The sequence below is a fragment of the Equus caballus genome, chromosome 12, assembly GCF_041296265.1.
Source record: "Equus caballus isolate H_3958 breed thoroughbred chromosome 12, TB-T2T, whole genome shotgun sequence".
Taxonomy (NCBI): domain Eukaryota; kingdom Metazoa; phylum Chordata; class Mammalia; order Perissodactyla; family Equidae; genus Equus; species Equus caballus.
The window spans coordinates 37,154,470-37,181,592 of record NC_091695.1 but is presented as its reverse complement, the minus strand read 5'-3'; the positions used below and the strand labels follow the sequence as shown (position 1 = coordinate 37,181,592).

General features: G+C 37.6%; 1 protein-coding gene across 2 annotated transcripts; it reads left to right on the top strand.

Annotated features, from left to right (window-relative positions):
• Positions 1-537: 537 nt before the first annotated feature.
• On the top strand, positions 538-25,765 carry LOC100061371 (membrane-spanning 4-domains subfamily A member 4A-like). 2 transcript variants are annotated; one of them, XM_070228758.1, is made up of 8 exons: positions 538-687; positions 13,624-13,783; positions 14,497-14,580; positions 14,859-14,996; positions 18,610-18,666; positions 19,832-19,991; positions 23,455-23,556; positions 25,474-25,765. In XM_070228758.1, exons 4-7 carry the CDS (start codon positions 14,883-14,885, stop codon positions 23,544-23,546), a joined length of 423 nt encoding a protein of 140 aa, XP_070084859.1. In that variant the 5' UTR covers positions 538-687; positions 13,624-13,783; positions 14,497-14,580; positions 14,859-14,882; the 3' UTR covers positions 23,547-23,556; positions 25,474-25,765. The 2 variants fall into 2 exon arrangements, with proteins under 2 accessions (XP_070084859.1, XP_070084857.1); XM_070228756.1 differs by lacking the exon at positions 14,497-14,580 and having other exon boundaries at positions 552-687.
• Positions 25,766-27,123: the final 1,358 nt, after the last annotated feature.

Sequence of the window (27,123 nt, the reverse complement as noted above, 5' to 3'; positions counted from 1 at the left end):
CAAGGAATGCTTGGAATTGGGTTTGTCTTAGTCAGAGGCAAGAGTTTTTTCTATGATACCAGCTGCCTCTTTGATTTATAAAAGTGTTGTGTTTATTATTGCCATGAAACCAACTTGTTGCCCTTTTACAGACATTTATGTCTAATGGTGGAATTTCATGTAAATAATACATTTAAATTGTGTATAGAATGGCAACACACAGTTCTCTAGAGGGACAAGTGGGAACATGTGAAAATGCATGAAATTGTGAAAAGGGGCTTTTCATATGATGTTTAAATGCCATTAAATTAATTTGTGCATATAAAGACCTTGGGGCAGAGTCTAACATACTGTAAGTCCTCAACCACTGATATGCACTATATACACTGATATACCACGAATAGTGGTAAACACCACTATTGTTTTCCTATAAAAGACTGTATGAGGCAGTCGCTACTTGTTCAGCCTATTTCACAATACACATCCACACCCAGATTAGGGACACAGACTCAGTTAGCGCTTCCGACATAAAAAAGGAACTAGCTGTGCACCACCTTTGGCATTTAGAAAAACTGCTAGGAGAGGAAGGCAGATTTAAACTGAGAGAGGTGTGGAGTTGAGGCAAGTTATTGTACCTGGACTGAAGGCGCTTGCCCAGAGTCTCTGGCACTTATAGGACACCTACAGACATTGCCGGCTTGAAGAAAGGTAGGTCGAGGGACATCCCTTCCAAGGCTTTTGGGCTGATGATTTTCTCATCCACTTGTTCTAAGGTCCCTGGAAATGGAATGAGAGAGAATGAGGTCACCTCCCATGGCACAAGGTGGTATTCTAGTTTGGGGTGGGTCAACTGCATCTATAAATATACGTTTAGGTACTTTGGGGAACAATCTTTGCTGCAGAGGATGGGGGTAAGGACAGGCTCCTGACGGCTGATGCTGGATGAGGTTGTTTTAGTTGCTTTTGTTCTCTAAATCCCCAGGCTATCAGGAAACTGAAATCAATATTTTCTGCTTTTGGCTAATTATTTCATATACTCTTGATTTATCTTCTTTCATGGTGTTTATTCTCTGTCTCTGACATGTGGTTTTTATAAGTAAACATTTAAGAAAATATCTGCCACATGCAGAGTTTGGCAGAGATGCTGTAGGGCAAAGGTGGAGTCCCCAGTATTATGCAGGCCCTGAGATAGACTGTGGCCTGACCTGGTTCTCCAACTATCTTTGGTACCATTCGTGAGAATGCAAGGCATAAACTGAGACTGCTCATAGGAAGTCTACTAATGAAAGAGACATTGCAGATTCTTGGCATTCTTGGGATCAGAAAGCAGATGAAAGGCAATTGTGCCCAATGCATTCTTTCTGGATGAGGTAAATGAAAGCCAGAGAAAGGAAATACCTTACCCAGAGTCATACTATGTAGTAAAAGAGCTAGGAATAGAACTCAGACTTCTTGATTACTACTCTAGGCCTTTGCCCGCTCTGCTCACCATCTCTACATTACCATCATCACCCTCCATCAAATCCTCCAAGTTCAGGCCTCCTTTTGGGCCTCTATTCTATTTTTTATAAGTTTGACGAGGAAAGAGAGGTGGCCCTTTCAGACCATCCTCCTCATGCTCCCTCCTTGGCATTGTGACCCATGTGGGGGATGGTGACATAAAAATAAGGAAACAAAAGATTGATGCTGGTGCTGATCCACAAGGAGATTGGAGCCAGTAGAAGAAGAGAGGGGGAATTTTCTAGGTTTCTCCACATCTGTAATAGCAACAACTACAAAAAAAGACACTGTACTTGTCAATGGCCCAATATATGTCACAGACGATGTGACAAGACTAGGATTCAGAGTCTTCCCCAGTCTGGAAGAAATGTTCCTCATCTCTATCCAATATTCTCTGTCGTTTTGTTTCCATGATATTTGAATATAGGAAAGTTGAGCCCTGGAGAATAAACACACATTTTTGTCCTTGGGGAATTTACCTTCCCTAAGTAAGTAACACATGGATTTCTACAGTATGAAGGTAGGAGAAGTTATATGAATTTATAGCGAGAGTTTTTAAAAAGACAGAGCGCCAAGTCAAAGTGACCGAGACCTGACGTGTGTTACCAAAGAACAATGGAAAGAACACCAAGAGTCATTTGAAAGCATTGTTTTAATATAGTGGCTGGCCTGGGGAAACTCAGTCTTATTAAGTATAGACAGGGAGAACCACCAGAGATGTTTGCTAAGAGTGAACCTACATTTCCTAAATCCCCAGTCTGAAGGTATGTCTGAGAGATCAATGCAGAAATTCCTATGCATTAAAGAGAAGTAAACTCAAGTACACATTCAACTGGATTAAGAAGAATCATTGGCACTGACATTCTCGGCAATGGGTTTAACATGTGCAAATGCCACCATGTAGGAATGAAATTGCTGATCTGGAAGTATTAAAATAAGTCAAATATATTTGTGGTTTCAAAAATAAAAAGAGATTCAAGGTAAGGTTAGGATAATGGGACGTGGACTGAAGTAGCAGGGCTTCTCCTATCAATTACATTACCCATTTTAACTTTATCATGAGGGTACTGGGAGGTCAAGGAAGGATTTTAGAGGGGGGAGGTAACAGAATTGGTTTCACACTTTAACATGATCATTCTATCTACAAAGTGGAGAATGAACTGGACATACAGGGGCACAAGTGGACACAAGACAACATTAATGGGGTTTGACAACATTCCTGATGAAAATTGGATGATAGCTAAGTCTGAGGATGTGTGAGAAAAGGTTGTGTAGGGTCAGAAGAACATGACTGATTTGGACATGGAGGATGGATAAGAGAAGGCATCAATGGAAAACTATCATTTTTTTTTTTTTAATGTGGACAACTGAGTGAATTGTTGGTCCTTCTGTTAAGGAAAACGCTTAGAATCCCATAATCCTTTTATGCTTCCTGTTACTTTTAGCTTTTGCCATTCTATGTTAGAAACCCTAAAGTAATGCCCTCTACATACTTTTCCTTGCACCATTAATTTTTGAAGGAAAATTGTTGAGGAAGCCTGGATATCTTCTGTTTAGATCTTCTAATGTCCAAAGTGAAAATTCTCCCTATTCCCGTCTGGAACAAGTTGCTAAATGAAGATAAAATTATGCACTTTATTGTAATGACTTTAAATTAAGTTCAGAGGGGCGGAGCTGCCAGGAAAAAAATGGGTTAGAGGACGTGGATTAGATTGAAAGTCGAAAAGAAAACTACCTATTTTATGCTCTTTTGTGTAAATTGAGATCTTGGGTTCTGTTCAGGGGATGCTCTAGTGTACAGAAAAGTGAACACACCCACTCGACGATGTGTAGTATGGAACCCATCTCACAAACTCAGTTATCATTGGGACAGACTGAAAGATAAAGAGGAGAGTTTAATGGCCTGCCTCTACGTAGTCTTGTATGCAGCTTATTCCATGAGAGTAGAAAACAGAACAACCCTGACCATTCTATCCAATCTTTGAGACAAACTGCAAAAGAGAGGGAGCCTCAACTACTGACCACCTGGCACAATGAATAACATGCTCTAACTAATCATATAAGCCCCTTCCTCTGCCTCTCCACCTCCCCTATTACAGGAGCAAGTTGGAACAAGAGAATATGAGGAATAAAATCTTGCTCTAGCATGTCCTTGAATGGCAGGAAGTATTAGAAGAAGTTTGTGTTTTATATATAAAGCCAAAAAATGGTTAAATAACAGTAGTAACAACAATAATAATAGTTAATATGCATTTAGTATTTGGTATGTGACATGCACTGGTTTAAATGCATTATCTCATTATTAAATTCCCACAAGAGATAGGCACTATTATTTGCAGTATAGACTTTTAGAAACACAAGATTAAGTAGCCTGAATAAAGAGTGGCAAAGCTGGAATTTAAATCCAGGTGGTATAATTCCAGAGCCTCTTTGCTTAAGAAGATCCAGTCTACTAGTCTGGTAAATGGAAGAACTATTTGGTTTGCACATTTGTCCACTCATCAGTTCATGGACATTTGGTGTGTTTCCATCTTTCGGCCATTCTGCATAATACCGCTAAGAAAATGCATATGCAGGTTTTTGTGTGGACATATGTTTTCCTTTCTCTTTGTTATATGCCTGGGAGTGGAATTGTTGGGTCATATGCTAAGTCTAATGTTAACATTTTGAGTTACTGCCAAACTGTTTTCCAAAGTGGTTGCACCAATTTTCAACCTCAGCATCAAGGTTCCAATTTCTCCACATTCTCATCATCACTTGTTACTACCTGTTTATTTTTTCCATCCTAGTAGATGTGAAGTCGTATCTTTCTGTGGTTTTGATTTACATTTCTTTAATGACAAATGGTGTTGAGAGTTTTTTTCATGTGTTTACCAGCCATTTGCATATTTTCTTTGGAGAAATGCCTATTCAAATTCTTTGCCCATTTTAAGTTGGGTTATTTTTCTTTTTTATAATTGAATTGTGTAAATTCTTTATATATTCTGGGTACAAGTCCCTTATCAGATATAAGATTTGCAAATATCTTCTCCCATTCTGTGAGTTGTCTTCTCTCTTTCTTCATGGTGTCCCTTGAAGTGGGGAAATTTCTATTCTGAAGAAGTCAAATTTATCTGTTGGTTTTTTGGTTGCTTGAGCTTTTATTTTTATGGCTGAGAAACCATTGGCTAAACCAGGTTCACAAAGACTAACTCCTTTGTTTTCTTCTAATAGTTTTCTAGTTTTAGGTCTTATATTTAGGTCTTTGATACATTTTGAGTTAATTTTTTTTTTTAAAGATTTTATTTTTTTTCCTTTTTCTCCCCAAAGCCCCCAGGTACATAGTTGCATATTCTTAGTTGTGGGTCCTTCTAGTTGTGGCATGTGGGACGCTGCCTCAGCGTGGTTTGACGAGCAGTGCCATGTCAGCGCCCAGGATTCGAACTGACGAAACACTGGGCCGCCTGCAGCAGAGTGCGCAAGCTTAACCACTTGGCCACTGGGCCAGCCCCCATTTTGAGTTAATTTTTTACTTGACATGAAGAAGCGTCTTTCTTCTTTTACATTCTTTTACAATGAATTGGGATGTGTCCTTCTTCTTCTCATCTTTCAAAGAGTTTTTGAAGAAAGCTTGTTATTTCTTTTTAAAATGCTTAAAAGAATTCACCACTGAAATCACATGGGCATGGGCTTTTCTTTGTGGAAATTTTTTAAAATTACTAATTTAATTTCTTGTTATAGATCTATATAGTTTTGTATTTATTTTTGATTCAGTTTCACCAGTTAGTGTCTCTATAGGGATTTGACTATTTCATCTAAGTTATCTAATTTACTGGTGTACAGTTTTTCCCAGAATTCCCTTACAGTTCTTTTATTTTTGCCCGGTTGGTAATCATGTTCCTGTTTTCATTTCTGATTTTAGTAATTTCTTGTCACACTTTTTCTTGTTCAGTCTAGCTAAAGGTTTTCCAATTTTGTGGATCTTTTCAAAGAATATCCCAATCCAATTGTTCATTATTCTTGTGGCTGTTGTCTGGTTTTTGTTTGCCTGTTTGCTATTTTTTGTTTTGTTAGCTTAGGGCAAATATTCCTCAAGCAAAACCAGGAAGATTGTCAACAGATGTTAGCTCAGGGTGAATCATCCTCAACAACAACAGAAAAGAAAAACACCTCAAGTTGATCCTTGACTTATACCATACACACACAAAATTTAATTCAAAATAGATCAAAGACACCCAATTGTAAGAGCTAAATTATAAAACACTTAGAAATAAAGCATAGATTGAAATTTTCATGACATTAAACTTGGCAATGATTTATTGGATATGACACCAAAAGCATGGGCAACAATGATAAAAAAAAAGTAGATAAGTTGGACTTCATAAAAATTAAAACCTTTTGTTCATAAAAGGAGACTATCAACAGAGTGAAAAGGCAGCCCATGGAATGGAGAAAATATCTGAAAATCACATATCTGATAAAGGATTGATATCCAGAATATATAAAGAACTCAACAACAAAGAAACCAAAATTCTGATTCAAAAATGTGCAAAATACTTGAATAGACATTTCCCCAATAAGATATACAAACGGACAATTATCACGTGAAAAGATGCTCAGTGTCACTAGTCATTAGGAAACTGCAAATCAAAACCACAATGAGATACCACTTCACACCCATTCAGAAAGCTATTGTCAAAACAAATGAACAAACAAAAAAGGAAAAGAATGTGGAGAAACTGGAACATTGTGCATTGCTGGTGGGAATGTAAGGTAGTGGCACTACTTTAGTACTTTCCACTACTGTGGAAAACAGTATGGTGATTTTTTAAAAAATTATTGTACTGGAGATTTTTGCCACAGCAATTAGGCAAGAAAAAGAAATAAAAGATATCCAAAATGGTGAAACTCTCGCTGTTGGCAGATGACATGATTCCATATATAGAAAACCCTAAAGAATCCATCAGAAAACTATTAGAAATAATCAACAACTATATCAAAGTTGCAGGGTACAAAATCAACTTGCAAAAATCAGTTGTGCTTCTATACACTAATAGCAAACTACCAGAAAGAGAAGTCAAGAAGACAAGCCCATTACAATTGCAACAAAAAGAATAAGATATCTAGGAATAAATTTAACCAAAGAGGTGAAAGACCTATACACCCAAACTATATAAGACATTACTGAAAAAAATCAAAGAACATGTAAAGAAATGAGAAGATATTCCATGCTCATGGATTGGAGGAATAAACATACTTAAAATGTCTGTATTACCTAAAGCAGTCTACAGATTCAATGCAATCCAAATCAGAATCCTAATGAGATTTTTCATGGAAATAGAGCAAAGAATCCTAAAATTTACATGGAACAACAAAAGACTTTGAATCACCAAAGCAATCCTGGCGAAAAAAGAACAAAGGTGGGGGCATCAGAATCTCTCACTTCAAAATATATTACAAAGCTATAGTAATCGAAACAGCATGGTGCTGGTACAAAACAAGACACACAGATCAATGGAACAGAACTGAAAGCCCAGAAATAAAACCACACGTCTATGATCAGTTAATCTTTGACAAAGCAGCCAAGAACATACTATGGAGAAATGAAAGTCTCTTCAGCAAATTGTGTTGGTAAAACTAGACAGCCACATGCAGAAGAATGAAAATAGACCATTATCTTGCACTGTACACAAAAATTAACTCAAAATGGATTAAAGACTGCAATCTAAGACCTGAGGCCGTAAAACTCCTAGAAGATAACATAGGCAGTACACTTTTTGATATCAGGCTGAGCAGCATCTTTTCAAATGCCATGTCTACTCAGGCAAGTAAAACAAACAAAAAAATTAACAAAATGGGACTTCATCAAATTGAAAATCTTCTGCAAGGCAAAGGAAACCATTGATAAAATGAAAGGAATACCCACCAACTGGGAGGAAGTATTTGCAAATCATATATCTGACAATGGGTCAATTTTCAAAATATATACAACTCAACAACAAAAAAAGCAACCCAATCAAAAAAGGGCAGAGGATATGAACAGACATTTCTCCAAAGCAGATATACAAATGGCCAACAGACACATGAAACAATGTTCAACATCACTAATTATGAGGGCAATGCAAATCAAAACTACATTGAAATATCACCTTACACCTGTCAGAATGGCTATAATCACGCAGACAAAAAATAACAGATGTTGGAGTGGATGTGGACAAAAGGGAACAATCATACACTGCTGGTGGGAATGCGAACTGATGTTGCTACTATGGAAAACAGTATGGAGGTTTCTCAAAAAGCTTAAAAATAGAAATATCATACAATCCAGCTATCGCACTACTAGGTATTTATCCAAATAACTTGAAATCAACAATCCAGAGAGACATATGCGCCCCTATGTTCATTGTAGCATTATTCACAATAGCCAAGATGTGGAAGCAACCCAAATGCCCATCAACTCTAGAATGGCAAACTAAGATGGTATATATATATATGTATGTATGTATATATATACGGAATACTACTCAGCCATAAAAAAGACAAAATCGTCCCATTTGCAACAACATGAATGGATCTTGAGGGTATGATGTTAAGTGAAATAAGCCAGAAAGAAAAATACGGCTCGATTTCACTCATATGTAGAAGATAAACAAACACATGGAGAAAGAGAACAGATTAGTGGTTACCAGAAGGGAAGGGGACTGGGAGTGGGCAAAAGGGGTAACATGGCACATATGTATGGTGTTGGATAAAAATTAGGCAACTGGTGGTGAGCACAATGCAGTCTATACTGAAATAAATAATAATGTAGAAGGTGAATTTATACAATGTTATCAACGTTTATGATTTAAATAAAATAATTGAAAAAGAAATTAGTCTCAGAATTACCATACAGTAATCTGATCAAGCTATTCTACTTCTGGATATATACCCTAAAATAGTGAAAGCAGGGACTTGAACAGATAATTGTATACCCATGTACACGGCAATATCGTTCACAAGAGTCAAAAGTTGGATGCAACCCAAGTGCCCATTGGCTGATGCCTAGATAAACAAAATGTGGTTTATATATACAATGGAATAATATTCAGCCTTAAAAAGTAAAGAAATTTTGACACATGGCTACAACATGGGCGAACTTTGAAGGCATTTTGCTAAGTGAAGTAATCCGGTCACAAAACAACAAATATTGTGTTATTCCACTTATATGAGATTCATAGAATAGTTTAATTCATAGAGACAGAAAATAGAATGGTGGTGGCCGCAGGGCTGGGGGGAGGTGGAAATATGGAGTTAGTATTTAATGAATACAGTTTCAGCAGAGGAAGTTGAAAAACTTTTGGAGATGGAAATGCTAGTGTTTGCTCAATAATGTAAATGTGCTTCAAGCTATACACTGACACCCTTAAAAATGGCTAAAATGGTAAATTGTAGACTGTGAATATTATACCACAAAAAAAGTGACCAACCTCAATATACTTAGTGAGACTCATCCTTTTCTTTAAATAAAAGCTCTGGGATTGTTGCAAGGTATTGGTTAGTGTCCACAGGTCTGGAAATTTTGATGCTGACAATTTTTCCAGTGTTCTCATTGCTTTTATTTATTTATTTATTTATTTATTGAGTTAATGATAGGTTACAATCTTGTGAAATTTCAGTTGTACATTAACGTTTGTCATTCGTGTTGTAGGTGTACCACTTCACCCTTTGTGCCCATCCCCCACCCCACCTTTCCCCTGGTAGCCGCTAATCTGTTCTCTTTGTCCACATTTTTAAATTCCTAATATGAATGGAGTCATACAGAGATTATCCTTCTCTACATGGCTTATTTCACTTAACATAATTCCCTCAAGGTCCATCCATGTTATTGCAAATGGAATGATTTTTTTCTGTTTTACAGCTGAGTAGTATTCCATTGTATATATATACCACATCTTCTTTATCCATTCATCTGTTGATGGGCACTTAGGTTGCTTCCATGTCTTGGCTATTGTAAATAATGCTGCAATGAACATTGGGGTGCATGGGATTTTTGGAATTTCTGACATCAAGCTCTTTGGACAGATACCCCGTAGTGGAATAGCTGGATCGTATGGTAGTTCTATTTTTAATTTTTTGAGGAATCTCCATACTGTTTTCCACAGTGGCTGCACCAGTTTGCATTCCCACCAGCAGTGTATGAAGGTTCCTTTTTCTCCACAACCTCTCCAACATTTGTTACTATTAGTTTTAGATATTTTTGTCATTCTAATGGGTGTAAGGTGATATCTTAGTGTAGTTTTGATTTGCATTTTCCTGATGATCAGCGATGATGAACATCTTTTCATGTGCCTATTGGCCATCTGTATATCTTCTTTGGAGAAATGTCTGTTCATGTCTCCAGCCCATTTTTTGATCGGGTTGTTTGATTTTTTGTTGTTGAGTTGCGAGAGTTCTTTATATATTATGGATAGTTAGCCTTTGTCATATATATGACTTGCAAATATTTTTTTGCAGTTAGTGGGTTGTGTTTTTGTTTCAATCCTGTTTACATTTGCCTTGAAGAAGCTCTTTAGTCTGATGAAGTCCCATTTGTTTATTCTTTCTATTGTTTCCCTTCTCTGAGAAGACATGGTGTCTGAAAAGATCCTTTTAACACTGATGTCAAAGAGAGTACTGCCTACGTTTTCTTCCAGAAGCCTTATGGTTTCAGGTCTCACTTTAGGTCATTGATCCATTTTGAGTTTATTTTGATGAATGGTGAAAAAGAATGGTCAATTTTCATTCTTTTACATATGGCTTTCCAGTTTTCCCAGCACCATTTGTTGAAAAGACTTTCTTTTCTCCATTGTATGCCCTCAGCTCCTTTGTCGAAGATAAGCTGTCCATAGATGTATGGTTTTATTTCTGGGCTTTCAATTCTGTTCCATTGATCTGTGCACCTGTTTTTGTACCAGTACCATGCTGTTTTGATTACTGTAGCTTTGTAGTATGTTTTGAAGTCAGGGATTGTGATGCCTCCCATTTTCTTCTTTTTTCTCAGGATTGCTTATCAATTCGGGGTCTTTTGTTGACCCATAGGAATTTTAGGATTCTTTGTTCTAATTCTGTAAAGAATGTCATTGGGATTCTGATTGGGATAGCATTGGATCTGTAGATTGCTTTAGGTAGAACGGGCATTTTAACCATGTTTATTCTTGAATCCATGTACATGGAATGTCTTTCCACCTCCTTATGTTGTTGTCCAATTCTCTCAGAAAAGCCTTGTAATTTTCATTATATAGGTCCTTCACTTCCTTAGTTAAATTTACCCTGAGGTATTTTATTCTCTTTGTTGTGATTGTGAATGGTATTGTGTTCTTGAGTTCTTTTTCTGTTAGTTCATTATTAGAATATAGAAATGCTGCTGATTTACGCAAATTGATTTTATACCCTGCAACTTTGCTGTAGTTGTTGATAACTTCTAAAAGTTTTCCAATGGATGCTTTGGGGTTTTCTATGTATAAGATCATGTCATCTGCAAACAGTGAGAGTTTCACTTCTTCCCCCCCTATTTGGATTCCTTTTATTCCTTTTACTTGCCTGATTTCTCTGGCCAGGACCTCCAGTACTATGTTAAATAAGAGTGGTGATAGAGGGCATCCTTGTCTCATTCCTGTTTTCAGGGGGATAGTGCTCAGTTTTTGCCCATTGAGTATGATGTTGGCTGTGGGTTTGTCATATATGGCCTTTATTATGTTGAGGTAGTTTCCTTCTATGCCCATTTTGTTCAGAGTTTTAACATAAATGGCTGTTGGATCTTGTCAAATGCTTTCTCTGCATCTATTGAGATGATCATGTGGTTTTTATTCCTCAGTTTGTTGATGTGGTGTATCACGTTGATTGATTTGCAGATGTTGAACCATCCCTGTGTCCCTGGTATGAATCCCACCTGGTCATGACCTATGATCCTTTTGATGAATTGCTGAATTCTGGTTGCCAAAATTTTGTTGAGAATTTTTGCATCTGTGTTCATCAGCGATATTGGCCTGTAGTTCTTTTTCGTGCTGTCCTTGTCAGGCTTTGGTATCAGCATGATTTTGGCCTCATAGAATGTGTTAGGAAGTGTTCCATCCTCCTTAATTTTTTGGAATAGCTTGAAAAGGATGGGTATTAAATCCTCTCTGAAAGTTTGGTAGAATTCCCCAGGAAAGCCATCTGGTCCTGGGGTTTATTCTTTGGGATGTTTTTGATTACTGTTTCAATCTCTTTCCTTGTGATTGGTTTGTTCAAATTGTCTGCTTCTTCTTGAGTGAGCTATGGGAGATTGTAGGAGTCCAAGAATTTATCCATTTCCTCTAGGTTATCTATTTTGTTGGCATATAGTTTTTCATAGTATTCTCTTATAATCCGTTGTATTTCTGCAGAGTCTGTTGTTATTTCTCCTCTTTCATTTCTGATTTTGTTTGTTTGAGCTTTCTCCCTTTTTTCTTTGTAAGTCTGGCTAGGGGTTTGTCAATTTTATTTATCTTCTCAAAGAACCAGCTCTTTGTTTTGTTGATTCTTTCTACTGCCTTTTCATTTCAATAGTATTTATTTTTGCTCTGATTTTTATTATTTCTCTCCTTCTGCTGACTTTGGGCTTTATTTGTTCTTCTTTCTCTAGTTCAGTTCGGTGTATTTTAAGATTGCTTATTTGGGATTTTTCTTGTTTGTTAAGATGTGCCTGTATTGTGGTGAATTTTCCTCTTAATACAGCTTTTGCTGTATCCCATATGAGTTGGTATGGCATGTTATCATTTTCATTTGTTTCCAGGTATTTTTGATTTCTTCTTTAATTTCTTCAATGATCCATTGCTTGTTCAGTAGCGTATTGTTTAGTCTCCACATCTTTGTGCCTTTCTCAGCTTTTTTCTTGTAATTAATTTCTAGCCTTATAGCATTATGATCGGAGAAGATGCTTGTTATTATTTCAATTTTTTTAAATTTGTAGAGGCTTGACTTGTTTCCAAACATATGGTCTATCCTTGAGAGTGTTTCATGTGCACTTGAGAAGAATGCGTATTCTGCTGTTTTAGGGTGAAGTGATCTATATATGTCTATTAAGTCCAATTGTTTTAGTTTTTCGTTTATCTCCACTATTTCCTTGTTGATTTTCTGTGTGGATGATCTGTCCATTGATGTGAGTGGGGTGTTGAGGTCCCCTACTATTACTGTGTTGTTTTTAACATCTTCCTTTAGGTCTGATAATAGTTGCTTTATGAATCTTGGTGCTCCTATGTTGGGTGCATAGATATTTATAAGCATTATTTCTTCTTGATGAACTGTCCCTTTGATCATTATATATTGTCCCTCTGTGTCTCTCTTTACCTGTCTTATTTTGAAATCCGTTTTGTGTGATATAAGAATTGCAACACCTGCTTTCTTTTGCTTGCTATTAGCTTGAAGTATTGTCCTCTACCCTGATTGAGATTACTGTATTGAGGAGAGAAAGTGGCATGAGAGTATCATGGTTGTGCTTTGAGTCTCAAAAGGATAATTTTATATGTCCTTACATTGGCAAGTTGAGATTTAAAGCATTTTAATGTGACAAGAGATTTAAATTCCTGATACCAGAGATATGATTCAAAATCATAATTTCCATCCCCAAAGTCCAGAGTTTATAGGGTATAATCCAAGATTATATAAATTGTATTTAATCAAGATGAACATGGAGAAAGTTTCCAACTCTGAGAGTGCTCTGAGTCACAGTGCTCTGATTAGAAAATGAGGACTATAAAATACATTAAATTGGAATGCAGATGATTCTGTACAGTTCATTGCTATTATAAAAGTTATCATTCAAAGGGGAAATGTCTGTAATCAAGGGAATATGCAGCAATAGGGACAGAAATGAAATCTGAATGCAGACCTAATGTGTGAACTGGAAGACATTTCCCAAATTTGTGGGGCCCAGTATATCCACTCAATTCTACCCATATTTCTATCTCTTCAATGCTTTCTAGCATCTTGATGTCACATGGCATTTCTCACTCTCTGTCTTTCTCTCTCTCTCTCTCTCCTTGTTCTACTTTCTCGGCTGAACTACCAAATGATGAAATTTTGCAAAGATGTTCTAATAGCTGTTATAATAGAGGAAGGGCATGTAGACCAGAGGTTGTTCTATCATTTCCATGACCTCACCCTAAGTTGCATTTGTTATTGTAGCCCCTTTTCTGCTGCCATGACACTCATGCAAAGGATGGAACAGACCACACCAGGGGCTGGCCCTGGTGTGTACCAGCTGGGACAGAATGCTGATCTAAATGCGTATGTGTGAAAAGGGATGCCAGAGAAGTTCTTGAAGGGGAAACCCAAAGTCCTTGGGGTAAGTCAGTTGAGGATCTGGGAGAAGACAAATCATTTTATAGAAACACAATAGGTCATACACAAAACAAATACTCTGTCCCACTAGCCTCAAAATACATCAGCCAGCCCTCAAAACATCAGTATTTGGTGTTCAGGCCCTGTCATTTGAAAAATGATACAATATTCTATTACATCATGCTTCTGATTTAGTTGGCTTAAAATACAATGACTTCAGATCTACTCTAGGGTAGTGGGTCATCCATGATAACTATACTTAACTTCAGCACGGAAGAGTAGAGAAAGAAAAGGACACATGTGCATTAGCTGGTGTCCCATCCACAGACATTCCTTACAGCTGATGGCCCCATATTGTTACTGTATCTCTCTGTGTAATTTTATTAGTCTTCTTATATCCTCTTTGCATTTCTGTCTGGAGTCTCAGGTGGATGTGCCTAGAGGAAATAGACCATTTAAAGAAAGACAGGTTAGTGAAGGTGGGAGGACAGTGAATATAGAGGTTTATCTCTAGCCCAAGCTTTAAACGAATGGGAGAAAGTCATTATAACACTTTGGATCCTTTTGAATGTCATAGGGTACTATATTACCACTTTAGTTTAGACCCCTGAATCAAGCATATCCTCCAGCCCCAGACCCCAAGAAAATGGCATATTGCTCTTCTCTTTGGCTTCCCTTGTACTTACTCTCCTTCCTTACCTTACTTCTCCTCGCTAGAATATGTGCCTCCTAATTTTTGGATCTCTCCAGTCTGAGCATGTGCAAAGAAGAGCAACAGTTTTGGTAGGAGTAGTATCATAGGTAGGTATCATAAAGCACCTCTGAGTAGGTCCTGGTACACTCTTTTTTTTAATTTTCAAATTCCTGAGGCAATTGGGATAAATATACCAAGAGATAGTTTTAGTAAATTAATGTATCCACAATTCCCTATATGAAAAAAGTGACAAGAGAATATCAATAAGACCATCTGACTATTTCAAATGTTAGAGAATAAGGGTAACTTAGTGGTTGGAAAAGGGATGGCTTGGCCTCTGTTTTTGTGGTAGATAATCAGTTTTTACTTTCTTCTTTGTTTCTAGGTTGTGCAGATCGTGATTGCCCTGATGAACCTCAGCTTGGGAATAACAATGATTAGAGTTGCAGTCTCATTTCCTGAAGTTTATTATATCGGTCCCGTATCAGTGTACTCAGGGTACACAATTTGGGGGTCGGTGATGGTGAGCAGAATACCACTAGATATAGTTGGAGACAGTATAACATAGTTGTTAATACCCTCTGATTTGGAGTCATATCCTAACCATCTCTTGTAGTTCTAAAACTTTGAGAAAGATCTCTAACCTCCTTTGACTCAATATTCTCATGTTTAAAGTGGGATTAATAATATAAAACTCATAGAAAGCTAGGTAGACTAAATATTTAATGTGTATCAGTTAGGATATATTACAGCAACATGTACCAAAAAGTCCAAACTGTATGGAGTAAACATTGAAAGTATTGATTATTTCACAACAAGATGCCTGGTGGCTAGTCATGTCCAGGGTTGGTTAATTCAGGAGTTACCTCATTGAGGTAACCTTGTTGAGGACTGCTGGCATATCATATCAGACATGTTGGCACATGTCATTGTTCATAAATGTTTTGTAATGCTTAAATGTTTTCTATTCCCAAGCCAACTATGGGCAAAGGTCATCGATTTCCCACTATTTTCTTGGACTAATTGAGATTCACCTCTATGGCTGGGAAGGGTTCATTGAAGCTCTTGGGAGACTGAACAAAATGAGGATTTTGTTAGCAAGGAAGAAAAGGGGGCATGGCTGGTGTGCAGGTGGTTTGTAGCCAACTATCAGACCTTGGCAAATTGTTAGTTTAGCAAATGCAAGTGCTATTAGCTAATTTTTTCCTCATAACTTTAATATCAATAACTACAATTAAAATTCAACTAAAATTTGAGAAATATTAAAAATTCCCCCTTGAACAAAATGCAAAGAGTTTCTCTGCAAATTGAGAGTGTAAATAGAGTATAAAGTATTAAGTTTTACCTACTGACAAGAGGAAAATACATTTATAAACTGGGTTTGTGTTAGAATCAGGGAGCCAATTTAAGTCCGCAGAGTTTCCATTTATTCACTAAGTTGAGAAGGAGATCGTTTAGAGTTTAAAATCTATAATGAGCTGCCTTTGGAGCCTCCTCACCTGTTTTTGGAAAACTGCAATCTTTGAAGAACAGTAAATACTGTTCTCCTTCTGGGCAGTTGTGAGATGCTTTATTTATCTAATCATACTGATGTCATTAATAGCTTTTTATTAAACTCTTACTATGATCTGGGCACTCTGCACTCTGCTAAGTGCTTTATACATGCAATTCCATTTCAAACAATCATCCCAAACTTCTGAGAAAGGATTTACCATTGTCCTCATTTTACGGATGAAGACATTGGAACTTAGATCAAGTGACTTGCCCAAGAGCACACAAATTTATGGTCTGGGAATCAGGGCTCAAATAGGGCCAGTCCAATTCCAGGATTTCATACATCTGACCACTCTAGTTTTCTGCTTCCCCTTTAATTTCTTTTTCAAGACCACCTTGGAAACCAGTTTTCATAATTTACACCTTTACACATGTTCAGTAGATTACCAGGAGCTGCGGGAGCTGTGTTTGTCAATTGAGACATCGCTCAGACTCTTGTAGGTATCCCACTAGAGGAGCCTTTGTTAACTGGGGGAACATGTTTTGCTGCTACCTTCAAATATTCTTTCAACCTCCTTTCAGAAACCTCACCTGTGGTGTGCCTCCTTCTCTCCCTTATATAGACAAGAACCGACAGCAAGAACCAGTCACAAATCTCTCTCCTATTTGGCCCTTTAGTCTCCAGTAGAGCTAAATGTCCTTTATTGGAATCTTATAAAATTACACCCACATTAGTCTATTTATTCAAGTTTTGTTTTGTGTGCTTTTGGAACACTGTAAAATTTTATTTCTATGTATCTTTCACATTCCTTGTTAAGTTTTTTCTCTCAGAAACCTTATATATTTTTTGCTATAGTAAATGAAGTTCTCTTATGAAATCCTATCTTCAAACACACAAACACACATATATTTATAATGTGTATACATCATTTCTGCATATAATTGTGTTCCCATATGCCTTTCTGAATTTTCCTATTTATGGTAGTTTTTAGTTGATAATCTTGGATGTTCGCAGTGTAAGATATTCATATTTAACTAACAGTAATTTTAACCATTGGCTTCAAATATTTTTGTTACATAATCGTTTTGGTTAATATACTAAGAACGGTAATACGTAATAGTCTCCATCTTTATCTTGATTTGACTTTATGAGATGGCCCCAGTGTTTCCCATTAAACATGGTAACGACTTTTAGACTGAGACAGATGTTCTATCATGTTATGTAAAATGCAACTCTTCAGATTTCATAAATAATGTTTAAGTCAATAACAAGGTTGAACACTATTAAATGTTTTATCAAGATTATAAACATAGGGGCCCACCTGGTGGCGCAGTGGTTAAGTTCGCACATTCGGCTTCTCGGTGGCCCGGGGTTTGCAGGTTCAGATTGTGGGTTCAGACATGGCACTGCTTGGCACGCCATGCTGTGGGAGGCGTTCCACATATAAAGTAGAGGAAGATGGGCATGGATGTTAGCTCAGGGCCAGTCTTCCTCAAAAAAAAAAAGATTATAAGCGTAAATAGGAATTAGCCTGTGAGTTTTCTCCTTAAATCCATTAATTTCATAAATTATAATAATATTTCAATATGAAAACATCTGGTCATTTGAAGAATACTCCATATGTTCATGATTCAGTTCATATAATATGATGGATTATTCTCCCTGTTTTGTTTTTTTTTTCAAGGGGAGACAGTTTACGTTAATCATCTCTATGTCTTGGTATTTAGAAATCTATTGAAGAAATTTATCAAGCTGTTTCATTAGATCAATCCTTTTTTGTATTAAGATAGAAGTTTTGAAACTTCCGAAATTAAATTTGGAGAGCAAACCCAGAAACTCAAACGGTTAAAAAAGTTTAAGGCAGGGAGACCAATCGACTTGACTCCAGTCATTTTGAGTCAAATGAAACTGTATATTATAATCATCATCTAAAATAAAATTTAAAATTTTCTGTGCTACAATTTTCTTTCCAACTTTGAATAGTCAATTTAAAACGAAAATAATCACTGGGATTTTTTCTCTTGTAATACGTTGTTAAATTTTGGCACCATATTAGAGTTACTTCATATCAAGAAGTGAGAATCTTTCTTTATATTTCAATCACCTCAGTTTGTTGATTTTTATGCTTTATTTTTCTAAGATTGGCACCTGAGCTAACAACTGTTACCAATCTTTTTTTTTCCTGTCTCTGCTCTCTAAATCCCCACACCACTACCCCAGCACACAGCTGTATATTCCAGTTGTGGGTCCCTCTGGTTGTGGCATGTGGGACGCCGCCTCAAAATGGCCTAATGAGCGATGCCCCGTCTGCACTCAGGATCTGAACCGGTGAAACCCTGGGCCGCCAAAGCGGAGCACGCAAACTTAACCACTCGGCCACAGGGCCGGCCCCCACCTCAGATTAAATACGATCACAGTTGGACACTTTCTGAAAGCCTTGACAAACTCTCCTGTGATTCCATCTGGTAGAATTTCGCTGGTGTTTCGGGGCAGAGGGGACCATAATTTACAAACTTTTGTGTCTCTTCCAATATAATTAGCCCGTTTAGCATATTTATCACATTTTGGGACAAGTTTTAGTAAGTTATGACTTCAAATAATTGTTTAAAGATTTTTCCTGTATTTTTTTCCTTGTTATTAGTTTATTATTTCAGGGTCCTTGTCAATTGTAGCAGGAACTAGAACTACAAGATGTCTGGTGAGTAATATTTCCTCTTTTTTGTTCCAAAGGAAGAAAGACTGACGACCTATGTATTCTGCCAGAATAGAAAATAAATTTTATTAGTTTTTTAAAAATTAGAGAGATTGTAAGTTTTACCTAGTTAGATTTGTCTTTCAACAGTTGGAATAAAATATTGTCTGATAATAGAATTACTCACATGAGAAATAATAGTTTGGGAAAGTAGCTGCTGAGAGAATCTTTATGGAAATACAGAGAATTTCAGAAAGAGGCATCAAATGGATGGGTCATACAAACCCTACAACTTGAGATCCAGCCCCCATGACAGTGACACCAATTGTTGGTGTGGCATCATATTTACTGACTTGCATGGAAATATGTATTTCACCTCTGTGCAGAAAGGATTTTGATTCAGTTTGCAAAGAAAGAAATTCACAATAAGGCTACTAAGTCAGAAAAAGCAATTTAAAACAATAAAAGCCAATAAATGGCAAAAGCCCAGATCTCAACAAATGTTTTTTCTAGCTAAAACTGTATTGAGTTTTCTTCACTCAAAGGATAAATATCAAACTATGGAGATGATCACTATGGCTTTTCTAAATCTGATCTCTATTTGCCTCCCTAGGATCTTCTCCAGCTATAAACATTAAAATTTACCTCGTGCTACAGCCACACTAAACCTCTCATACTTTCTTGAGGAATTTTAGTTCTTATTAAAAGCCTTCAAAACTTCTCTAAGGGAGAGAAATAGGAAAAGCAATACACAGCAAATGGAGATAACATGCAAAAGGCATGGAGGCATGAGAGGCAACTGGAATTTAGAAAATAAGGAGAAGTCAGGCACCTGAAACAGTACATGGTAGGAGATGGACACAGAAAGGACTGTCCAGCTAAAGCGTAAAGGATACTGAAAGCCCTGCCGAGGAAATTGGAGCTGATCTCATGTGCCCATGGGAGTCATCTGAAGGATTTAAGGGTGGGAATAACAGGATGATATTTGTATTTTGGCAGGTGATTAGAGTTGAAACTACTATAAGGAAAGAGACAAGTTAGGAGACTATTGCAGTAATCAAGACAGAGAAGATGAAATGGGTTGGACAAGAAGTGGTGGGTGTAAAGTGATTGATAGAGACATGTATGAGGATGATGTTGGATTGTTTAATTGATTTTCCTTCCTTTCTAGGTCCAAGGTAGCCTAGGAGTGAACATCACCAGCTCTGTCTTTGCTGCATCAGGGATCATAATCACTGTGATCAACATAATTATTCTTTCAGGCAATTCCCATCTCTGTTACCGATTTTCAGAGGTCGGAGAATTGTTCCATCATTGTAAATGTTTTAATGGTTAGTGCTTCCTCTTTTCGTGGGATACTTTGCTGGAAGCAAGTCACAGGAGCCCGGGCTCTGGCAAAAGTAACAATCAGTATTCCCTAGTTGATGGATTACTTGGGAAGTTAGAAGTGATTGAGAATTAGGGCAATCTTTTATTTAGGAGTCAGGCCCATGTCTCATCTCTCTCTTTGTTCCTTCTCTAAATGTGATGAGGGAAAGTGGGAAGAAAGCTCATGATTATGGAAAAACCACTCTGTAATAATGAGTGTGCTAAGAATTTTGCATAATTTTTCCCATTTAATTTCAAATCACCAATAAGTATTTTCTGTTATCCACTCTAAAACGGGAGCCCAGATGTCAATCTCTATAGGTCCCAGGGCATTCTGTTGGAGCCTGATGCAATTACCTAGTTCTCCAAATATAAATTAAAATTGTATCGAATATTATCCTACAAAAGTTGAATAACCCAGTATCCCTCACCACATCTCTGGGTGTTCTTGCAAGATTAAGCACTTTTGGCCTCAACACCCAGCTCCTGGCAAATTCTTAATCTCTAATGTGTATTTTTACTACTTTTCTGTACCACTTGCCCTCATCTACCTGCTATACATATTGTTTTGTTCTCCAAATTACAACTTACTCAAGACTTTGCAGGTAGTAAAACTTCTTAAAGTTTTGAGTAAGTGTGGGAAGGAAGACACATTGCTGTACCCGTAGCAGACTAAAATGCAATGAAATCTTTATTATTAAAAAGTCTATTAGCCATTCTCAATACCACTGAGTTTCCTGTTACCTCTCCTCCATATGAGCTTCCAGCCTTTCACTGTGCTGCTTAGTTCTTTCTCTCATTGTCACCTTTCTTCACCTAAATTTAGAAAGTCAGCATTGTTCCTAACTTCTTATGCAGATCAATTGCATTAACTTTTCTTCTTTCCTGCTAATCCAGGTGAGTCTTGAGTGCTATATATTCACCCTAAAATAACCCCTTTAGTGTCTTTGCTAATGATCTATTACCCTTGACATTTCCAACAGGTCTTACAGTAAGTAATTTTATTTCTTACCACACCCTGAAAATTGTGGGAGAGTTTCTTCAGAGAACTTAAAACTTTTTTCAGGTTCACACAGTTAGAGATTGGCAAAAGCAGGATTAGATCCTGTAAATTCCCACCTCTAATCCTCCTATTCTTTAATAGTTTTCATGTAGTTATGCTGAAGAAGAATTTTACTTCCAGTGTCAGAAGTTCTCTCCACTCATAGACTTTAAGTTCACAATGATAGGGACACAATCTACAACAGACCAGCTTCATAGGGCTGGCTGGTGGGCGCAGGACCTGTGGGGTCACACAGGGTTTTTAGGTAGAAGAGCTCTACACTTGGTTTACTGCTCTGCTGTTGCTGTCTTGAAGTTCTTAATACCTTTTCACAAGAGGTCCTGTAAATGGTGCAGCCATTTTGTACCATTTGAAGTCTTACCTTCATCTTAATCACCTTCTCCCAGAGACCGTCACAAATTCCTATTCTGTGCACATTTTTTCTGCCTGCCCTTATAGCAGGGCACATCCATAAGGGCTTCCTGGGATCTGGAGCATCAGGTCTATTTCTACCTGGGCACCTGCACAGTCAGTCCAGAGGTCTCTAAGCCCACACCTTATGCCCGGTCCCAGGGTTGACACGCTGGAAGACATAAGGAGACCTGGCCCCCACCTTCAGGAAGCTCCAGTCCTCCTGAGAGGAAAAGGTAGAAATATAGGAAAGCAGTTAGAGGTTGACAAAGACCATGGACTTACTTTTGAGTATAATTATAAAAAGTGGTTAGAAAGAGGTGAGCTCTTTGTAGGAAAGAAAGAGAGCACAATACCTGGAATCATTAGGCAAAACCAGATGAAATTGCTAAAGATCAACTCTGTTTGATCTAGAAATACAGTGGTTTCATCTGGCTCAAAGTATAGATATTACATGTATTTTTTTTCTACTTTTTGTTGGAAATCCAGCCTGATACCTGTTTTCATAAATAAATTTTTATTGAAACAAAGCCACACTCATTTGTCTACATATTGTCCATGGCTGCTTTTGTGCTATAACAGTAGAGTTGAGAATTTGTGACCCATATGGCCTGCAAAACCAAAAATATATGGTAGCTGGCCCTGATAGAAAGTGTGTTAACTCCTGGTCTATCTTACTAGATGGAAAAATCCTTGAGGTCAGGGAAATTATCTGTTTTGTTAGCTGCCCTGTCATCAATGCCTCCTATTCCTGAAACATAGAGGCTGCTGAATATGTTAAAGATATGAGTAAATGGATGAAGAAATGATGAATGCAAATATTCTCAAGATTCAGTTGAGTCATTGTCACTCATGTCCTGGGATATTGATGTACTGGTTTTTCCATAGCAGGGGTACTATCCCTATCCTTGGAGAGAAAAAGAGAATATTTAGACTAAAGAATCCTAGGCATCAATTCAGGCAATCAATTCAAATATTTAAGAATAAGAGCACTGCCAAGTATTTCTCACATCTGACCATGTGTTTTGGCTAACGGTTAGACCTAAAGCCTGTTCTCTGGAGAGATGGATTAAAGACCAAGTGACTTGGTGTTCCTTGTTGCATTAGTTTATTATTGTTGCTTTAACAAGTTACTATAAACCTAGTGACTTACGATAGCATACATTCATTATTTTACAGTTCTGAAGGTCAAAAGTTCGAAAGAGTCCCATAGGTCTAAAATAAAGAGTTTTTAGGGCTGTATCCCTCTCTGGAGACCGTAAAGGAAAATCAGTTTCTTTACCTTCTCTGGCTTCGCAAGGCTGCCTACATTCCTGCTTCTGTTGTGCCATCCTCCGTCTTCAAAGCAAGCAGTGCAACATCTTCAAATCTCTCTTAGACTTTGACTCTTTTACCTCCTGCTTCCACCTGTAAGGGTTCTGTAATTCTTGTGGGCTCACTGGATAATCCAAGATAACCCTTCCATCTCGTGGTCAGCTATTAACGTTAATTCCAGCTGCAAACTTAATTCTCCTTTGCCATGTAACTTGACATATTCACAGTTTCTGGGGTTTAGGATGTGGACACTTTTGGCCTGTTATCACCCTGTCTAAAATTATTACTCTACTTTCAATTACTAAGATACGAGATCATATTATTGTGTTAACTATATGGAATTGCTAGTGTTTGAAAGAAGCTAGTCGAGTATTGTCTTGATGATTTCTTCCCCCCTTTTACAGTATTTTCATAGTCTATATCTACAAGCATTGGAAAGTAGAGGGTGGGGAAAAATGGTTATTTTATGAGTGAAAACAATTAGCTGGAGAAGTGACATTCAGCATGCTAATAACTAGATAAGGGTATGGCTGCAATTAGGAGCCAGTTTTTCTGACCTCTGGCTCATGCTTCATCTCTTTTGGTATTGTAGTCAGTGGTCAATGATTGGACTTGTCATCTCTATTCCTCATATTTTCTTGTTATGAATTTTTTCTTAGAGTATAGATGGTGTGGTGCTCATTTTAAGTATGCCGGAGTTCTGCATTGCTATCTCCCTCTCTGTCTTTGGATGCAAAGTAACCTGTTGTGATCCTGGTCAGGTGAGTATTGGGTTTCTTTGGAAGATATGCATTCATTTCCTATTGCTGTGTAATAGATTATGCAAAGCTAGAGGCATAAAACAACACACATTTATTATCTCTCAGTTTCCACGGATCAAGAATCTGGGCACAGCTTAGCTGAATTCTCTACTCAGGATTTATAAGGCTGTAATCAAGAAGTTGGCTGGGGCTATGGTCTCAGCTGAGGCCTCTGGTCATCTTCTATGCTCACATTGCAGAATTTATTTCTTCTTAGGTGTGGAACTCACGACAAGTTACTTCTACATTGAGGCCTAAAGGAGAGTAAAAGTCTTTGGTGCTTGAAGCCTCTTTTACAGGATTCACATGATTAGGTCAAGTCTCTCCAGAATAATGTCCTTTTTGGGGAACCCAAGGTCAACTGATTAGTAACCTAATTCACAGGATTGATATCCCATCATATACACAGGTCCCACCCACACTCTAAGGGAGAGAATCATACAGGGGCATGGGTGACCAGGTGTCATTTTAGAATTCTGCCTACTACAATGGAGAAAGAAAAGCTATTTTCCTTCATCTTTATCCCTCAAAGGGACTCCACTCTTATTCCAGATCAGGATACTTCACAATGGAGAGGTCCCTAGACAGTGCCAGAGTCTAATCCATTGCCCTCTTTGCAGTCTTCCCTGGGCTGATGAAGAAAGTCAGGGTTTCACACTTTTCTGTTCGTTTGTGCACACAAGCCGATTCTCTTACCCTGGGACGTGCAGCAGATCTTCTTGGCTGCTGAGCAGAAAGAATGTCACCTGGAAAGGATTGGGAAATGGGAGGACACAAGAGACCAAGAGGCTTTAGGAAGAATAAAACAAGGATATCTTCCAAGAATTAAAGGTTCTGGGGTGAGAAATGAACATTAAAAGCCCAAGAGATGCTCATTAGTTTCTTTACCCAAAGGCCCAGGTCAGACAAAGGCCAAAATAATAATAGTCGGATAAGATTATTTTTCTGCTGCCCTTCTCTCCGCTTTTGTGCCTCTTTACTTTCTTTTGGTGCTCCCAGGCTACGCCACATCCCCCACCCCACCACCCTTGAGCACAGAAGAGAGGTTGACTAAATTACATTAACTTTATTAGTAGACTCTTACATTATAAGACCCTAGAAGTTAGAGTTTCTCAGCAATTCCCAGTGATTTTGTAATTTTATTAAGTGGAGCCTTTTCTCATTAAGTGAAGCATTCGAACAAGGGAGCAAACTCAATAGTAACGTTCACATGTAATATCTAGGCCAGTGTTCCCTTCTGCTCCTAGAGTAGCTGCAGAGCTGAGAAACGTGCTCCCCCTAATTCCACTGGTTACAGAGCTGGGAAGTGTGAATCGAGAAAAGAAATGACTTTGGGGTATATAATGCTTAAGTCTCTATCTCTTCCTGGATCTCCTCACCTTCCCCACCCTGCCACACACTCCATTTCACATTGAGTTTGTGGAAGAAGCACAGGCATTTTCCTTAGTTTCCTAATGATTCTTGTTATTTTGGGTCAGGGTGGTTTTTGCAAGGCTTCATTCAGGTCCAGCAAATCTATGATTTCAATAGGCTGTTGCCATCAGCCTGAACAAGCAAGTGTGGAAGAAGAGCTCTATATTTTCCATGACCCCTTGGTTTACCCAAATGGCTGGGCACCATCATCCACACGTAAGATCCATCCATTTGCAACACCACAGCAAACAGCTATCAGCATGTCATGCCAAGAGCTATCAATGAGTGTTTTTCATAGATCCAGCCTGATCTAAAGAATGCCTGAGAAACCTCATCAAACTGATGTTGAGACTGAATTTATAGAAGAAAGGATAGACTGTGATAATGATGACATTGTGTGGGCAGGAAAGGTAAACCTGAGGTTATTTGCTTGACTCATCTGTGGCATTCTGATTGATTTCACAGGTTGTGTTCCTGGTGCCGCCAAATCCTCACATGACAGAAACAGCAGCTCCTGTAACAGTTACAGGAGATTTGATGCCACCGATGTATCAATAGGAAAATGTTCCAGAAAATCTATCTTGACAGTTATGCAAGAATCCCACTTGGGAAAGTACCAAATCCAACTTTGATTTATATATGTATATATATACAAAATTCAGAGCTATGTTCTCATTTCCCCTAAGAAGTCAAAATCCCATTTTGCTGGCTCTTTATCAACAATAGCAGAAGTTAAATAAATGCATCATGCTTTTAATGAGTCAATAGCTCTTGAAAGTTTTTCGTCCGGCCTCGGGACTCTTATAAAAAGACATGAAGGTGGTAAATACGATTTGGCAGATGAAGGGAAAAAGTCACTGTTGAAATGAAGTTAGAAACAATAATTTCATGTACTGCCTACTTCTCATCAAGAGGTGATATGCTGGGGAGAGACTAAGTGTTGATATCAGAAAATATAGTATAGTAGAGAAGAATGTGGGTTTTTAAATCAGGCAACCCTGAATTTTCATCTCCAAATTTCCATTTCTCTCAATTGTTACCTGTATGACCATGGACATGCCACAAAATTTCTCTGTACTTCATATTTCTGTACAGTAAAATAGTGATAATATCACGTGGCTGGTAGACCCATGATAATTACTTGATACAACACAGGTAGAGCAACCACTACTCCAACTGGCGCATACTGAGCCTTAAGACTATTAATTTACACATGTGCATGAGTATATGTGCATGTGCATTCATTTGTATATGTATAATACCAATTCATTATCATTTTATTCAACACATATCTATAAAGTGCCCATGATGGGCAGGTGTTGGTTTAGGGATATGAGAATACAGTGGTGAACAAGAGAGATGACGTCCTTCCTCTCATGTAGGTTGAACTCATAGGGAAGGACATAACTGAACATATTAACAATCAGTCAACCTTTCATATGTTCTTAGAGGCCATATGGAAGCTATGTGCAATTTAAAGGGCTAAAGAATGGCTGTTGGTAGTGGTGGGGGAGTGTGGGACATTAGAAACAATACCCAGGAAAGTTCTTTCTGAGGATGTGATAGTTTCATTATAGTAGGAGAAAAATAATCATTGCAGTTTTACAGACATTTTGTCCTTTCTTAAAGTGTCAATTTTTCCAGCTTTATTGAGGTATAATAGACCAATAAAAATTGTATATATTTATGATGTACAATGTGATGTTTGGATGTAGATATACATTGTGAAATGTTTACCACATGTCCATTACCTCACATAGTTATCTTTATTTATTTTAGTGAGAGCACTTAAACTCTTTTAGCAAAGTATACAATACAGTATTATTAACTATAGTCACCATGATGTACATTAAATCTCCAGAACTTATTTATCCCTCTTTGCTGAAACTTCGTACCCTCTGACCAACATCTTCCCATTTCCCTCACACCCCAGCCCCTGGCAACTGCCATTCTACTCTCTCTTTTATGAGTTTGACTTATTTAGATTCCACACATTAGTGAGATCATACAGTATTTGTCTTTCAGTGTCTGGATTATTTTACTGAGCATAATGTCTCCCAGTTTCAACCATGTAGTTGTGAATGGCAGGATTTCCTTCTTTTTTAAGGCTGAAAA

What these genes read in the sequence shown, in the direction of transcription:
- LOC100061371 (XM_070228756.1), top strand. Translation starts at nt 13,742, where the DNA reads ATGCCAGAGAAGTTCTTGAAGGGGAAACCCAAAGTCCTTGGG. An exon ending in CAATTTGGGGGTCGGTGATG is followed by an intron (nt 14,997 to 18,609) that starts GTGAGCAGAATA and finishes CCTTGTTATTAG; the next exon opens with TTTATTATTTCAGGGTCCTT. An exon ending in TCATTGTAAATGTTTTAATG is followed by an intron (nt 19,992 to 23,454) that starts GTTAGTGCTTCC and finishes ATTTTTTCTTAG; the next exon opens with AGTATAGATGGTGTGGTGCT.